Raw genomic sequence first — 17,692 nt, forward strand, 5'->3', positions numbered from 1 at the left:
CCAGTGCTAAATTTCCTAATGACACAAAATAGTCTCACTGCTCTCATACAAAACTACCTGTCTCAAGGATATATTTTTCAACTATATGTTTTCACTTGTAAGGCCTCAGAAAAGGCTTATGCCAAGAGATCACTCTTAAGCTAACGCTTTACTAGCAAAAGCCAGCTAAGTGTAACATATATACATACTCGTTCAGAAAGCACAATTCAGCTAATGGGGCAGATAACCTGCGTTATCTGCAGACAGCATTACTTAATATTTGTCCAAGGCAGAAAAATCATGGTTCATCTTGGCAGAAGATCTTCTGCTGAGCTATACTGAAAACTCAACTAAAGCTGAGAACCAGAGGATAATAGGAGTTCAACATACACAGCAGCCCCCAGGAAGAAAAGCCCCATATAAGTAGTCATAAATGCAATAAAGTCAGACCTTGCTCACATTTAAATGTTCTTTAAAAAAAGCCCGGGGGGGGGGGGGGGGGGGATATCATGGTTCAATGTGGTCACTTTTAGTAATCTTATGCAGTGGTTTTGAAAACAGATCATTTTATTAAATAAAATGCAACAATCTACACACAGCATTTTCCTCCTCTGGTCAGAGGAGGAGACTAATCTCTTGTGGCTTTATTTTTCTAAAAAACATACTTTAAAAGCACAACCTTAAAATCAGCAGTAACTATCAGTGAGATATATTCAGAAGTGAAATTGCAGCAGAAAAGCCTGTGGAAAATTTTTGAAAAATTTATATTTTTAAATAAGTTCCCGAATCCAAATTGCCCCCAAATAGATACCGATTTTGCTTCTTCTTTGCAAGCAAATAAAAGAATCATCTGACATGTAAAATTTCTGTGCTAACTCAAGCTTAATTAGGATTTAGACTTAACCAGTGCACAAATCGAGAACCAGTCCTCAATTTCACCTACTTAAGGTCCACACTGAAGATTTGCTGGCGCACATCATACTGTGGTTTGCAGCATGGCTTTTGCCCTTCCTTACCAGTAAGGGGTGTACAAGCAAAGCCCAGCACAGATACCCACACAGCAAGTTTCCTTCTCAATATAATCTTTTGGGGGAATTTGTTGAAATTAGCTTAAGGATTTCACTGCCAATATAAACTGCATCTTTTGAGGCACCACGCAAGCCACATAAAGATTGGCTAGGGATTACTGAGGCTAGTTTTAAGTTGATCAAGAAGTTGCTATGCCAGTAGGTTCAGCAGTTGCATCATAAACACCCACTAAATATATTAAAAGAAGTAAACACAAAGACAGAAAGTATATGAAAATTGAGGCTTTTATCTGTTATATCCTGTACAACCATTCATGGAAACACAATCTCAGATGAGGTGACTGAGGAGGACATAGTGAGAGAGCCTCCCTTCTTACCTCTGTCCAGTATTTCAATTCCTTCTCCTTTCAGCTTGCAAACCAACTTTTCTTGCAACCTTTTTACCTCGGCTTCCTTCTGCTCTAGTTTGTCTTTCAAAGCTGCTAGCTCATCCTGTAACAGACACAGAATCACTCAGTGACAGCTTCCACACACATCTGAGATGTTCCCAAAATTCCCTCCTATGAAGCACAGTGGACAGGTCCTCAGCTGGTGGAAATGACTGAGGGCCCCCTGACATTTACACCGGCTGAGGGTACACCCACCAAACTGACTCTGAACATCACAACAGACCACTGAGTCCATAAGGGGGCAAAACCAGGGGCCTATGGTCTGAAAGAGTCAGTCTCGTATAATTGAAAAGAGATTTTACATCTAAATTTAAAAAAGAAAGAGTAAAGCAAAAAAAGCAGTTTTCTTATTTATTTAACCTTGCAGAGACAGAAAAAGTGCAGGTGATGAGGCTGAATGCTAAAATTTATGAACACGTATTCCGGTATTTATAGGGCATTTTGCATGTTCAAAGCTGGACAATTATGGAACTGTGCTTACACCAGGCTGAGGACAGTTTCAGAAATAACCACTGCTTCTATGAAAGAAAACTCAATCACGACACCATCAAGCACATAAACACATACTGGAAAGCAGTTCAGACAAAAATGTGGTACCTCTGTCACAGTTTGGGTTTGCTGATCAAGCATTAGGAAAGGAAGCTTAGAGTTGAGATTCATGGGAATAAGACAGATGGTGTTTGGGGGAGTTGGGGTGTATTAGATAAATGCTGTCAAATTTTAACTTAGATCTAACCATCTGCACTAGCAAGTGACTGGCACGGATCCATGCATTTAACTTTTTAAAATTTGAGTCAAATCCTACCCAGTTTAGTAACATGTTTCTTTGATGTCCGAGGATATCTTGTGCAACAGCATCATCAAGACAGGACCCTCAGTGCAAATGTACCCAACACTGAAAATTTAATTTGTTCAGTTTGTAAATAAAACAAAACAAGGCAAGACTCATAATTTTGGCATTTACAGCTTCTAACTGAAGTTTTAAAACCTTGAAGGAATAAACCAAACTAGAATACTGTGGGTTAGGTATATTCCTGAGCTTCCCTCAAAAGATCTGTTGCAAATATATAATGATGTCTGCGACCCAAACTATGGCCCAGACTACAGACTTTCCTGAAATTGGTTCCTGTTTGCTCTAAAGCACCATTAAAAAATAGATCAATCTTGAAATTTTCAAGAAATCAAAGCTTCTTCCAGAACAGTGGTTGGGTCCTCCAGTGCTCCAACCTGGTACTGATTTTGATGGGATTTCTGCCAGCGTAGGACCCATGCTTCTCCAAAACAAGACCATCTCTTGGTCACTTGAGAAGCTGCTGTGATACCCATGGGCAACTAGAGCTGCATGTGGTTGTTGATGTGTATTTCTTCCCCTGAGTTAGAAACAAAATATGTAAATTTACAGGTGGGAGAGGGGACAGTATAAAAGAAACACTACTTTCTAGCTAGTCTTCATGAATATATTTTCTCTTAAAAGGTAAGAAAGAGTTTCATTTGAATAATGGACATAAGCTACAGAACAGGCAATCATCCCTTGGAAGGGGAATGATTTTAACCCAAGTCTAATTCCATTACGTGTAACCTATGCAGAGTTCACAACACTAAAACCCTCTCCCATCCAATGTAAAAGCTGTTTACAAGGAATATCTACATAAAGAGCTTTCCACATCTAATGGGAAAGAGTGCACTGCATATCAACACACAGCAATTAATGAAGAACAGAGCATGACAGCACGATGCAAGACAGACCGTAAAATGGTGGAACATGAAGGATTCAAAACAGGCCCAATGTTACCCAGAAACTACTACACCTTTAGCATCTGGCTTTTTTGCTCCATCCGCTGCTTTTCATACTGCATCTGACCCACTTTGATTTTCATACTAGAAAGTTTGGCCATTAAAGACTGGTAACAGAGACAGAGGAGTGAGAGAAAACTAAAGATAGAAAAGAGACAAGGCTATAATGGCAAAGAGAAGTTAGACACTTAGAGAAACAGGCTCCTAGAATTACTTAGGTGAATGCTTTCTCTTCAGAAGTGGCTGATTTTTAGCACATTTAGGAGAAAATAAATGGTCAGCTTTGGTCTCACCTATGGCACCCATCTTATGTACTGCAACTGGTGTTTCTTGACACACATGTGAAACATGGGTCTAAACAGGTAATAAATTCATTGTTAACAGCCAGCTGCCTGGTAAGTTACCCTTCATAAAAAACAATGCCCAGATCTGAAAACCACGGCATGAAATTTGGAAATAACCCCTGTTGCTAAGTGAGTACCATGAAACCCCTGGGCCTGAGTGTACTCAGGATTTTGCAGGGTGCAGGCAAAGACGAGGGAAAAGAACAAACTTCTAAAGCCTGACTTACACCCATCTCTGCTTCTTGCCCTCAGCCTCACTTACTTTGGTCGTTTTCAGTTTTTTCTCATACTGAAGTCTTTCATTGTCCATTTCTCCCACTCTCAACCGCAATTCATTTATTTCCTGGATCAAATCCTGAGTAGGGGAAAAACAGGACCAGAAACAACAAAGATATTCAATAAACAAAACAGAACAGCTACCCATTGGTGGGACCATAAAAACACAGCGGCAATAAAAGGCACTCCGTACACAAAAACACATCACTCAAATTCATAGCTTAAGTCAAGCAATTCAGAGCTTCCTAGATACCCAGGGACTGTATTTCTCAGTTTCTGCATTACTGTACTGAATGCAAGAGGACAGAGGACAAACGAAGACATAAATTGAAGTTGTGTTCCCTGTGCTGAGGGCCAAGAAAGGCCTCCTGCCCCTCTGGCTGCTCAACTGCTTGGATGTCCACCACTGCGCGTGGGTAATGGAAAACTGTGGCAACTATCCTTCAATATGCAGCAGCCACATCCTCCCCTCCCCAGGCTCGCCAGCCATTACCCGCCTTTTCAAAATATGAAGTGATTACAGTGTAAGTCCACGTTTCCGCCACTCAAAGGAGCCCCTCTAACTGAGGACTGAATGGAAGACCTGTCACAAGTTTCTACAAGCACAAAGGCATACGTGTTTAAGCATCAATGACAACACCACATCTAAGCTTTGCAAATTCAGCCTGGTTTGGAAGAAACTCGGAGCCACCACTAACTCACATCTGAGCTCTTCAGGAGAATGGCTCAACCTCCTGGCGAGATGTACCAGGCTTGGATGTCAGCCCTGAGTGCCATCAGGTCTACAGCTCCCCTCCTGCAGTGGTCAAACGACCCCTGAGTTTGACTGTCCCACCAAGGTGGAAGGTGCCCTTTCTCCAAACCTCCCCATCCTCTAGATGGGGAAATGGGATCTTAAGTGGCTGGCTGCAGACCTGCAGGAAGCCTGGGGGACAGCCAGGAGAGAGTGTCCCTCCATATAAGAAATAACAAACCACAGATTTTTGGGAAAATGATCTTCCTGCTCAGCAGGGGAACACATTACCAGAGAGCTGGGGCTTTCACACAGCAAAAGGATGTCCAGCAAGCTTCTGCTTCACACAGATCTCACCGACCTTTAGTTTATGTATGGACAGCAGCTCAGTGTTACATTTGTGTGAACAAAAGAAATAAAAAAAGAAAAACAGTTTCTCACAGCTACTGTAATGCTGAATCACTAGGAAACTCTTCAGAAGAGGAGATAAGCTCTTTGTGCACCCTACAAAATGTAAGAGGACTTGAACTGCAGCATAACGGCTTTTAAACTACCAAGAAGATAGTATGGTACTTAGGTTTGCTTGTCCTCCTATGGTAAGGCAAATCCTATCCATGTCAAGCAACGCTGTACATCGACCTAACAACTGTAAGCACACTTTTTCAGAGCTGTGTAATTAATAGAGATTTATAATTTATAAATTAACAAACCAGCAGCTGGCATTTAGAGGGTATTCATGGGTCCCTAGTAACACCTGCCTTCCAGCCCCACGCTACATTTTCTGAGTTTACAAGCCTCTGGTTATTATTTTGTGCTCAATGAATCTGATGGCAACAGAGCAGCATCTGCATTTCTTTAGCAAGATCCAAGGTCAATTACCAGAACAACAAGGAAAATAAAAATATAGAACATTTTGATGCTATTAGTAATTACTGCTACCAATGTATGACTTTCTGATTTGGGTACACCTGCAATTCCTCACTGAGTCTTCAATGTGACCTTTACAAAACACATCACTTTTGTAAGTATAAATGTACATGGATGTATGTCTGCGTGACTACATTAATTGAGCTGTTTCTTATCAACAGCAAGTGTTCGAGATCTCTAACAAATCTATGTTTCCAGGTCTGATGGTCAGCTTTGACACTATGACAATTGATTTGTTTGGGGCTTTTCTCTCCTGCAGCCATCATTTTTGCTTTGGCATGATCCAATGTCAAAATATGCTGTGTAGCAATAACTGCTGATGTTGTTGCCTATCTATTTATCAATTGAACTATGTGACTTTTAAAATACTGAAGGAGAAGAGGGAAACCAGTTATCCATATTCAAAAGGCCCCTGTGAGGCAAAATGAGTAACAAACCAAAACTCTTCTCCTTTTATGAAAAAAAGTTAGCACAACCCATATTGATTAACAGCAGTGTCCAGATGCACTCACAATGTCACAGAAAACAGAGCAATCTTGCAACCAGAATCCAAGGGTGTAAGATCTTGGATCAGAAACTAAATTCTTCTGCTTAAACTGCTATGGGCCTCATGGGTAATCAGATCCTTTACCACTGGTAACTGGTCACCAAAAATACCATACAATTTCTCAAGGGTTAAATAGAACTAAAGACAAGTCCTAACAGCGTGCTTTGCTCTAAAAATATTTTCAGTAACTCTGTTACAAGTGCAACATTAACTCATGTCTGAAGTTATCTACAACACAGTAACTGTAAATGACATTCATTCTCATCTTTTTGAGGCAGACGAGTACATCAAAGATTCGTGAGGATCCATGTATAAATCCTCATTAGTACAAAAGGGATGGTCAAGCCTTGCATAAATGAGCAGAGGAAAAAGAAAAGGCCCAAACAGGGCTGTCCCCCCTGCTACTGAATTACTCTTTAACTCTGGGCAAGCTACTGGAGGTAGAGATTGTCAAAGGCACTGAGGTTCCCTAAGAAATCCTAATCCTCCCAGTGTATTTCACTTTCCTGCTTGCTGCCTCGAAACATTCACCTTTTTCTTCCACTATTCTCTGTTCAACTGATTTTGACCGCAAACCTTTCCCAGCAAGGACTGTGCCTTGCTCCCTCCTGCAGCAGCCCGAGCAAGGAGATCACAGCATTGTTTGAAATCTGAAGGTGCTGACCATTATAACCGCTTATGACCCAAAGAGGTTTTGGGACCAATGTGATGCTTGAGGTGTGTATGTCCCCATAGCACTCAGGGTGTTACACAGGTTCATTGGGATCTGAGACTGGACCAAAAACCCACTGAGTTCCCTGGCTGACTTGTATGAATCAGCAGTAAAACAGTCACCCACATGGTAGCCAGTGTATGGCACCTGCTTTGCTTGCATTTAATATCTCCTCTTCGGGCACCCGTAAACAGGTTAAAATACCTGCCCTGGGCGTAATGCACGTTCCTATCTTAAAAACCTGCAAAACAGGAGAGAGCCACGGAATGGTCCTCTTCTGATCCGGAGTCAGGTCCCTCCATGCAAACACCCAACAGCTGTTCCTTGCACAGATCCACGTATGCTGCTGGTGGGGTGGGACATACAGATGCCTATTTCCCAAAGCCTTTTACTTCCCTGCTCATGTTACTCATGCTCTTCATAGCAGGGCCAGGGAGGCACAAAAAAAGCAATGATAACTTTAAGCTTCAGGGGTCAGAGGCTTCCTTACTGGCACTGGAAAAACAAACTACATTCGTCATTTTGCTCCACTCAGAAATTCAGCTGCACAAAGGAGACTGGTGGTGTTTAAATTACGAAGAACTCCCCATGAGTGAGCCAGTTTACCCTCTGGCTGCTGCTTCAAAGACCATGTCTGGTCATGGACTCCTCCCTAAATAAACTCCCTTGTACGATATTTTCTTACATAAACTAGCCCAACTCAGACCACCCATGCTCCTTAAGGAAAATAATACTGGTGTCTGCCGAGAAAGTGGAAGGACTGGTATGACTTAAAGAACAGAACAATTATGAATCTCTATTAAGTATAAAATTCGCTTTGAAAAAGCTGTGTATTTGAGAACATCCAGACAGTAAAGTCCTAGAGCACAAAGGAAAAAAAGCTTACCTATCTAGTGAAGCATCTGTTTAGACAAAGAATGGTGAACATGAGAAACCTACAAAGCTGGAATGGGAAGTTGCAATGACAGACATAAGTAAAAACTCAATATTATGAAGGATTTAATCTAAATGGTAATTCTGTAGGAGACAGTAGCTCACAGAAGTTGTTGTAAGATGTCAGTGTTTTTTTTTTCTTTTCCCTAAATAAAACCAGAAGCAATATTCATAGTTTTTCTTTCCCAGTTTGGGTGTGAAATTTTTTCAATTTTGAACACTGCATGTAAATGCCATAATGTGTTTTACAGTAGAATATTTTAAATAATCAGCTCTGCTGAAACAATTGATCATCTACTACTTTAAACAGGAATATAATTAGATCAATACTGAACAAAATATCGTGTACTTCTGAGTACTGCCTCCTAAATACCTATTAGAGATTTTGCATGGCTGAGACCCTTACAACTAATTAGCCATTCAGTTTTCCACTGAACAAAATGAAAATTAAGACATATTATCCCTTTCAGTGTCTAAGCCTAAGCCTTTTTACAGCTATGAAGTGTTGAAAAAAAGAAGAAACGACATAATAATTTCTATCACACTAAACTACATCATTCTGGTTTTCAAAGGGAGCGAGGAACATTTAGTAATAGTTCATTAGTTCTGGCATAAATATCCAGGATATAAATCTATATAGCCCCTAATTATAGTAATAACCTTTTAAACATAACTGAGGTTATCTTATTTTTATCAAAGACATTAAGCGTATTTCAAGGTATTTCACAGAAAAAGGTCTTCACAGCTGCCATGCAGCTAAGCCTCTTGCAGAGACCCTACAGAGTTGCAGTGCATGTTGTGGTCCCCACACTGTAACCACTTTTCTGGCAACAGAGGTAGCTCCATATCCACCTTCTTGGCATGCTGAGCTGTGCTATTAAGAGACACTGCAGTTCAGGGGAGAAACAAAGGAAGGGGGAGTAGAGGAAAGCTCAACAATGAATCATATTCAATAAAAATAAGCATAGAAATAGAGGAAGCAAATCACTCAAAGCCCAAACACTTTCGTTACCTGTTTTGGAAAGCACAAGAAACCACAGGGTGTCTACAAGTTGGAGATGCAGTGCAATCCAGTTCTGAAAGCACCTGGACCAAACCTCGCCACCCCAAACCCATTTACTGCTGATATCAACCCATTCACCTACTACCACTTGGGCTGCTTATGATAGGTGTCAGTATACAGGTGAAGAGAGTTATTTGTTGTATGCTGTATTCATGGAAGAGCCGAGCACTGTGTGGGCAGAGACACCTCATGGGAGCTATGAAAGCAGCCAGCTCTTAAATACACCTCCTATGGATGCAGAACACCTTCAGCAATTCCCTCCACCTTTTCCCCTGACAATTTCTCCAGCATTGCCACACACAGTACTCACCTGGTCTGCAAAATCAGCTGCTTTTAAGGCAATGCTGTGATGCTTCATCTAACACCTGGTATCAAACTGTTACCTTACAGGAGGCAACATGAATCCAACCCACAGCTTGGCAATACCCAGATGTGCTACACTGCAGGAACAGATGCTGCCATCACTACGTAAATGATCACCACCTTTCAAATTTGAACATGATTCAAGTCATTAGTTTTCAACCTGTGGACTTCTTTGGGTCTGCAGATTACTTCAGCAGGTCCAAAGAAAGTAATTCAAAAGCAAGCCTAACTTTTGCTCTTATGCTTGCAACACAAGTGAGGAATGACACTTTCCTGGAAAATATATAGGAAACTGGAAGGGTGTCGGTAAACCACTGATTGAAGTGGAAAGGGCAATTTTTTTCTCCTGTGATGACATTGTGGCTTCTTTCCTTCTAGAAATGAATGACATTTGGAATATCCACAATACAAACACCTGACATTTCAGCTCATTTATGAACCCAGAATTGGAAATCTTCTTCTGCTTCCTATGCAGACTCCAAGGTATTTCTGATACAGGGTATGTCACCCTGGCAGCAAAACTCAGCCTGATTCTTGGAGTTTCCTGCAAAAACTGGGTTTGCCCACCTGCTTTGAGGCTTTCTGGCTTCAACCACGAGCAAGGTTCAGCTACACAGATCTGCGGCACACCAAGGGCAATGCCTCAGGAGAGCGCTGCCAGGGATGGCAGCTCTGCCCGGCATGGTACACCGCTGGGCTCGAAGCCAGGCTGAGATGAGTAATTGCTGGCCTCTCAGTCCTGGGATTCTGTAAGGCTGGGGTTTGAAGTGAGGCTTCAAATTGCCCTCACACAGAGTCACCGCATTCTGTCTGTTACCAAACCCAAAAGTTATGTCTTTCAGTGTGCTCTGTCTTCGCACGTGCATGCTTTTTGTACCTGCAATGGGATTAAGTGTTTGCCTCAGACACGCCTTACTAGGAAGATGACAGTTTCAAGTTGGGACAGGAGAGTGCAGTAGGTTTATGATTTTATTTAAATCCCTCCTAAATGCCATCCCTCCAGAGATCTGATGGCAAGAATCAAAAATTTGTTTTGGAAATCTTTCTTTGTAAAACCAGAGTTTACCATAGAGGATGCTTTTTTATTTTGACATACATGTTTTAACCTTAAAGGTGAGTTCCCATGTTGCCTGGCAAAAAAAAAAAAAAAAAAAAAATTCCCAGGAAATTTTCAGGTAATGTGAAGCCACACACAGCTTTCACAATTTATTCAGTTGGGTTTTACTCACCTCGGTGTCTCTGAATCTGTCCTCATAGTCCAATCTATCCTTCTCTACAGATGTGAGCTTTAACTTCAGAGTGGAAATCTCTGCCATAAGATCCAGCTTCTGAGTTTCAAGGGATGTTCTGCTTAAAAGCTCCTGATTCAAGATGAAGAGGAAGAGAACAGAATTATGCAGGCAAGAGGAAGAAATCAGTAATTTATTTCTACAGCTAAAGGCCTCTTTCATGGGGAAAAGCATCACCCTCCTCCTTGCACTATCTGGAGCCCTGGGACACAGCTATTACCCATCTGACAGACTCCAGGCACCCAGGATGCATCTGAGATCACAGGGGCATTATCATGGGTTGGCTGCCAGGCCAAGAAAAAAGCTTCTCTGTCATCACAGTTGCTCTGGGCAGCAAGGAGCTTTGAGGAGAATTCACCCATCCTGCCAGAGGCTTTAATCCAAGTCTCTTTGAAGTTCAGTGAGGAAAGGCTCAAAGAAGAGCAGAACTGGATTCCTACAGTGTAAAGCAGCACTGACTTTGCTAAGTACAAAAACTTTAAAGCAAATATGGTAGAAAATTATCACTTAGTTAAGAGGCATCAAGGGGTGCAACACCTTGACGTGTACTGCTCTCACCAAAGCAAAATGCAGTTTGTTAAGACAGACAGCAAGACGGACGTGGGGCTGTGAAATACCTGCTGCAGCATCTCTTCCGTGGCATTCAGCTTCTCCCTGTGCTCCTCTAGACAGAACTCCAGATCCCGAATCTTTTCTCCTTGGGCCTCCACCTGGTCTGTAAGCACACTTACCTGCACAGTGGAGAAAAAGCGATGCACGTTTAGTACCTTGCACCCATGCCATATGTGTCACCTGAAGAACTGTATGTGATAACAGTGCTGGATGGGCCAAAGATTAAATGGGACCATGGCAGGAGGAGGAGTTGCAGCAGAGCTCTGCAGTGGACACAACATGTGGCAAAGGCGACAGGAGAGGAGGGAAAGCTCTCCCCTCACGCTTACTGGAATTTCAGCCAAAGTTCTGGTGGATGCATTGCAATTCTGCATCTCTCCTTCTGACTTGTCCCGGAAATTTTCGTAAGGGGTGGCTCCTGCATGTTGCAGCCAACAATTATGCCTTTATTGTGACAATACATTAACTAAAACCCACTAGCTCCTACCTTAACAACCAAATAGCTAAACATCACTGCATATCATTTATTCTCCTTTCCAAATGATTGCACACAGCGTACCATAGCACATAGCTTCTCCTTTTCAGAACAATAAAAGCAAAGGAGGTTAAAACACAGGGACTGAGGCTAGGCAAGACCAAGACATCACCTTTTGAGACTGCAGATCGATTCCCATTTTGCCTTTTCTGAATGAAAACCTTTTGTTTTAAACAGGTCTTTTGAGGAAATCTGCAGTACTTCTGGGAATGAGGGCAAGCTGCCTCGAGCAGCACTTGGCATTGTCACATCCCCTCGGACACGTCCGCATCAGGGGATGGCAGGACACCTGTGCTGACCAAGGGGTGCCAGGTAGTCCCAATTCCGATGGCGAGAGTAAGCCAGCTTGCGAGAGCATCCAGGGCTGACCCAGTCCAGCCCAGCAGCAGGTGAGCAGGACCTCTGAGGAGCTGCTTGTCTCCTCTCACCCACTGGCCAGTCCCGCAGCTTTTGTCACCTTTCAGGAGGACAGGACATCTGTCACCTGATGCAGACAGCATGTGAACGGTCATGGAAAATGGTGATCTTAAGGATACACATGAATGTAAGAAAGTGGTTGCTCTGCAGACCTGCTCAGATAACAAGATTCAAAAAGATATCAGATACACAGAAAGAAAGGCCTTTAAGATTTTTCCTGCAATCTAAATTCACACCTATCCTTAATCTGGGTTAACTCTCAGCCTTCTGAACACTGTCCAGGACGACACAACTGCAAATAAATCCTCAGAGGTTTTATCACATCTATCAAAAAGTCTTATGTATGCCAGAGCAAAAAAAATTAATCTAGGTGACTCTCACTTGCAGAACAAGAGATTCCTTATCATTTTCCAGACGAGCCAGCCTTTCTTGATACACATCTCCATTCCCAGATATGTGTCCATTAGTCTGAAAAAGACAGCAAATACTGCATAGTCAGCAACTGTACCGTAAGTGTAATTCAACTTTACCAACACACTTCAGGATTATTTTTAGTCTGCACAGTTCAAGAACAGATTGGAAGTATTCTCCAGCCCCCAAAGGGTTACAAATCAAATAAACTGTCAACAAAGGACACACCACCACCATTCAGGACAAGAATTGTTCAGGGGCTTAAAGATGAGAAAAGAAGAACCTTCTGGTGACCCAATTCTGCAAAATTCACTTACTGTGTATTCAGCATTTTGTTAACAAAATTTGTGCTCAGTGATGTACTATGCTAAGCCATACTTGCAAAGAGACAAATACCCTGAGACATTCAGCAAGTGAAAAAAATCAACATACAATCTACAAAATGTGCATTATGCTTCTTGCAAGTCAAACAATTTTTTCTAAAACACACAGTAAGAGACATCCTTTTACATCAGGCACATTTTACTGGGTATGGGTGAATGTCTGCACTCTAAACGCGTCTCTTTGTAAAGCTGCCTGAGGCTAAAGAGAAACAAGAATACATGTTAATGCTATCAGAGGGTTCAGAGGAATCAGCAACTTTCTTTCTTCATAATAACTTCAATGCTCTTGAGCAGCGAGAAGGATTTTACTCTATCCATATTCAAAGCTGTCTCAAAGCACTTTGTGATGGATGCCACAATCAGATCTCAGCTCAGAAAAGAAATTCTTGTTCCCATCATTGCATAAATTGTTCAGAGGAGTCTGAGAAGCTGCTCTGAAATCCAGCGCACTCAGCAGAGACTCCCACCGACATTGAGAAGCCTTGATTTCCTTCTGAATATGCGATGAAAAGAAGCTGGGCAACTGATCCTCATGCCCCGGTGAGTCTGCGGCACAGCCCTGCCTTGAGAGGCCACCACCACTTAGGAGCTGCAAGCCTCAGGCTCCTGCTTTGAATCTCCCTTTCAAGCAGCTCATCTCCCGTGATTTCAGAGGATGCCTCAGGAAACCTGCTGGCTAAAACTCCTTTTCTAAGTTACATGTCTGACCTTGGGTGGTGGGAGAAACTGCCTCACTTGAAACTGAAAGAATAAAACTCCCACCAGCGCCACTTAAAGATTAGACACAAAGCAAACAGGAGGGGGTACAAAGTATTTGACCTCACCTTAGTGCTCTCAAGAAATCAGGCTGTGTCCCGGCAGCTTTTATATCAGTGTGCAGTAGCAAATGTGTCTCCCAAGCATACATGCGCAACTTTTACAAGGTCACCATAGTATCTTCCCTGAAATCACTAGAGCTACAGCAGACTAAGAAAGGATGCTCTCTAGTAATTTGTACCAATACCTCGTATCATAACGGTACCCTGTATCTGAATTATTTAGCAGTAAATTACTAGGCCTTCTGACCATCCAGCCACTAAGCACCAAGGCAGAAGTACTCTAAACCTCTGAGTTTGTCCTGTTTTTCCCCTGACCTCTATGAGAATTTGGCTCATGCCATAGGATTTCCATTCAATATCAGTGAGATCTTCAGTTTTGTAACACTTTAATTTAGGTGAAAGAAGTCAAACAGATTCCAAAATAAACTTGTTAGCTGCTCAACTAGCAGGTTATGCTTTAATTTGTAACTTGGCTTGTATGTGAAATACAAAATCGAGGTTTTTGCATACTTTTGCTGTTCTGTAGCTCCCTTCTCATTTAAAGGCCTCCAGTACATGTCAGTCACTCAGCCTCCATAAGAACAGCATCCGTATTTTGTAATATACAACACATTTATCAATCCAGTGTGCATGTCTGATGTAGGAAAGTGATATTCGTCCCTCATTACAAGCAGGCAGCCGAGGTGCAAAGACAACCCTCCATCTTGCTGGGGCTAACATGAAAGTCCTTGTCAAAGCACAGACTCAACTCCCTGCCTCCCAACCACCACATCAGTGCCCTAACCACTGAACCTCCTGATACCTCTGGTCAGAGTAACCAGACACAAATTAACTAAAACCAAAGACTGCGTGAAGAAAATACAGGGACGTAAGTATTGGTTTCACACTACAATGAAAATGTCTTTATGATGCTGTGAAAATCAACGAGGTGTTAAAGTAGAATGTTAGTCATTGTGCTTAGCATCTTGCCAAGACACCTTTGTTGTTAAACCTCGTTCACGCTTCTGAAAAAAATCCTGTTTTGCTCAGCACATCATACTTGGCTTTAAAATAGGACCATTTAGAGAGTAAGAGTTCAGCCTGCAGCTGCACATTGCTGTAAGAAAGAGGGAGGAGGCATCGGGAACCCCAAACAGGACTGGAGTAAAGGCTGCTCTCCCACAAAACCAAATACAAAGATGTCTTTGCTGGCTGTCGCCAGAAATATTTTGTAAAATCTGCATAAAAACAAACCTTCTGTAGTCCACTGAAAACAGAAAACTTTGTGTACAACCCAACAGCAGTTTGCTTTTTGCCTGAAACATTGTTAAGTTCTGTGTAATACCTGGGACTAACTCTTCATTTTAGGTATGAAAAGGCAAGGAAGTCACTGACTTTGGTTTCAGCGGCCAAAAAGATGAGAGCTGGAGAAAGGACAACACAGAAAGGCCATGGCAGCTACTTCACAGAGCAGCAGCCCCAGCATCTCCTATAGTGGTGCAGAGATCAGGGACCCACAGGCAATGGCTACATGATGCCTTCCCGCATCTCTCCTCTGCGCTGTTTTCAAAGGTAAAAAGTTAATACCTGGCACAATTTTCTTCCCGGAGAGATGAGGAAGGAAAAGAGGAGATGAAACACATAAAAAGAACAGGGCAATGATGGCAGTGAGCAGGACTGAAGAGAAATGGAAAGGGAAGATGCCCAAACACTGGATACGGGAAAACAGTGCATCAGGAGATGGGGTGGAAGGAGCCCCAACAGGGAGGAGTGGGCTGCAGGGAGGTCTGAAAGATGCCGGGAGACCTGGTGTGTGCAAAACCTGGGTGAGCAACTTTTGATGTGTCCTTCAAGAGGAGTTTCTCTCCACGTGGGAACCCGCAGCCTCCCCTCGGACTGAGTGTAGCAACTACTCACCCTGCAGAGCAATGGCTCCACTTTGAAAAGAAAAAAAAAAAAAAAGAAGAAAAAAAGAAAAGTAAATATTTGATTCAACAGCAACTACAAGCGTATTTGGGGCACTTGGTAGTTCTAGATCAATTTTGTATCATCAAAGTCAATACAGGATTAACATAGTTTATTAGCTGTGTAAGACAAGCTTAGCCATTTTCCAAAGAAGGCTCTTTTTCATCAGCAACTTAAAATCCATCTTCAATTAAGCAGTTAGACTTTGCACATGTTTTCAATTTAGGGATTAACTGCAAAACATTGTATGGGAAGAGAATGCAGATTTACCAATACCGATCTTAATCCTAAAAACAAAAGAACAGTTGTCACAATGCCACTGAGGCTTCACAGAAGTTTGAGGTTAAGCATTTACTTAAAATGCCTTATAAGATCAGACCCAGTGCACTTAAAAACTCTGCAAGATCAATCCGTGACTAATCTGTTAAACACGTGTGCAAGCTTTGTCTGCAGTCATGTTAGTGTAAAAATCCACACTACTCTGGAAGGAATTATTCCTGTAATAAGTAGATGCATCACCAAACTTTCACAGCTTGCCTGCCCTCAGTCATTAATCCCTGTTCCGTGGAAGCAAGTTAACATTCCAAACCACAGGGAAGTTTCTAATAGCTGCTGTTTTCAACCTCCCAATAATAAAAAAAGAAAAAAAAAATCCATTTCCTCTCAATTGCTGAATTCTGCTTTAAAAAATAAAGCTCATTTTTAGCCTACTGCAGCTGATACCCTCATTTCCCTTCATTTTCTCTTCTGCTTTTGAGACAAAATAAGCAGCACAAATCACACTGTTCTTGCTGTAGATGCAATTTGATTTGTATAGAAGGAGCTGCCACTCCACAGCATTATTTTCTTGTACGGCAGATTGCACTGACTGTTTTGACCACCACAGTCCAGTCAACAGTTGAGCAAGCGAGCTGTCCCTGACATCTCTCTCCTGACCATCTGGAGTTAAATTAGAGCTCATCAACATGCTTATGTTGTTCAGATCATTATAATACACATTACCTACGCTTAGTTAAGCACAGCTACTGCTGTTCTGCTTGTTCACTCAGTTTTAGAGAGTCCCTTGCAAGGGGGCTCCTCCAGCCTCAGCTACCTCAACATCACTTGGTGTGCCACGGGCAGAGCCTCCAGGTTTTCCAAGCAAAGTATTCGCCACCCTTTCCTCTGCAATACAGAGCCGTGACAGCTTTACCCTCTGTAAGTATCGATTCCGTCCCAAATTCATACCGGTCAAGTCTGTCTGAATGCAACCTGTACCAGTGTTTCACCAGTTTGTGTGGGAGCCCACCACTGCCCTCCAAAACTGGCATCTCCTGCATTTCACACCTCCCTACTCACTGCTGTGAATATTTGCAGCCTGCTCCACATGGTCTGGCAGCAGGCAGGCAGACCTGCTGCTAAGCTTTTCCTAAAGTTTATGGATTAGTTCCTCCTTATAGAATGAGCAGGGGAAAAAAATCCACAAACCCACTCAAAACCCCCCACTGCATTATATTTTAAAATCATTACAATAAAAGTGAATTCTGAAAGAAAACCAGCTTCAGACAGACCTTCACTCTGAGGAGTTTACCTGAAACATTTTCTAAATATAAGCAACACGGCTGTTGAATAAGGAAGATGCAACCGTTTCAAAATATTCAATTTCTTCAACAGCAGCTCAGCTGATATCTGATACAGGAGAAAGACAAAATGCTTATTCCCTACCAGCATTGCCCAGCTATGGCTTGTCGCTCAGGGAGATGCAAGAGCCAGAACAAACACCGATAGCCTTACCTTATTTAGCCAGATGCAGTGTCCGTGAATGTCCCAGCTATACTCCATGCTGGTCATGACTATCTTCATGCACCGAAGGACGCAAGCGACTGTGGCAGGCAGCCGAGGCTGAGCGCTGCAGCCCCAGCACCGCAGGCGCCCGGCGTGCCAAGCGGTGCCGTCAGGGCTCCTCTGAACCCAGACGGAGAGGTTAAGCGACGGCAGGTTTCCTTGCCTCGCCCAGGACGGAGGCGAACGTGGCAGCGGAGCGGGAGATGTGGGAAGCAGAGCCGTGAAGCAGCAGCGCTCCTCAGGCAGAGCGAGCGGCTCCTCTGGGGAATTAACACATCAAAGCCCGGGAGTTCTTCCAACTTGAGCCTGCC

At 42.7% G+C, this 17,692-nt stretch overlaps 1 protein-coding gene across 16 annotated transcripts in view; it reads right to left on the bottom strand.

The window, feature by feature from the left end:
• Nucleotides 1-17,692, bottom strand: part of PPFIBP1 (PPFIA binding protein 1) — a 117,753-nt gene that overhangs the window by 30,067 nt on the left and 69,994 nt on the right. For 10 of the 16 annotated variants that reach the window (XM_069807009.1, XM_069807002.1, XM_069807000.1 and 7 more), the window contains exons 5-10: nt 12,383-12,469; nt 11,055-11,168; nt 10,378-10,509; nt 3,857-3,949; nt 3,265-3,357; nt 1,385-1,499 (exon numbers count right to left, since the gene is read on the bottom strand). In XM_069807009.1, the coding sequence (XP_069663110.1) occupies nt 1,385-1,499; nt 3,265-3,357; nt 3,857-3,949; nt 10,378-10,509; nt 11,055-11,168; nt 12,383-12,469 (634 nt within the window). The remainder of the gene's footprint in view (nt 1-1,384; nt 1,500-3,264; nt 3,358-3,856; nt 3,950-10,377; nt 10,510-11,054; nt 11,169-12,382; nt 12,470-17,692) is intronic. The other 6 variants (XM_069807010.1, XM_069807006.1, XM_069807005.1 and 3 more) reach the window with 1 other exon arrangement.

Source organism: Haliaeetus albicilla, chromosome 19, assembly GCF_947461875.1.
Source record: "Haliaeetus albicilla chromosome 19, bHalAlb1.1, whole genome shotgun sequence".
In the NCBI taxonomy this organism is placed as follows: Eukaryota; Metazoa; Chordata; class Aves; order Accipitriformes; family Accipitridae; genus Haliaeetus; species Haliaeetus albicilla.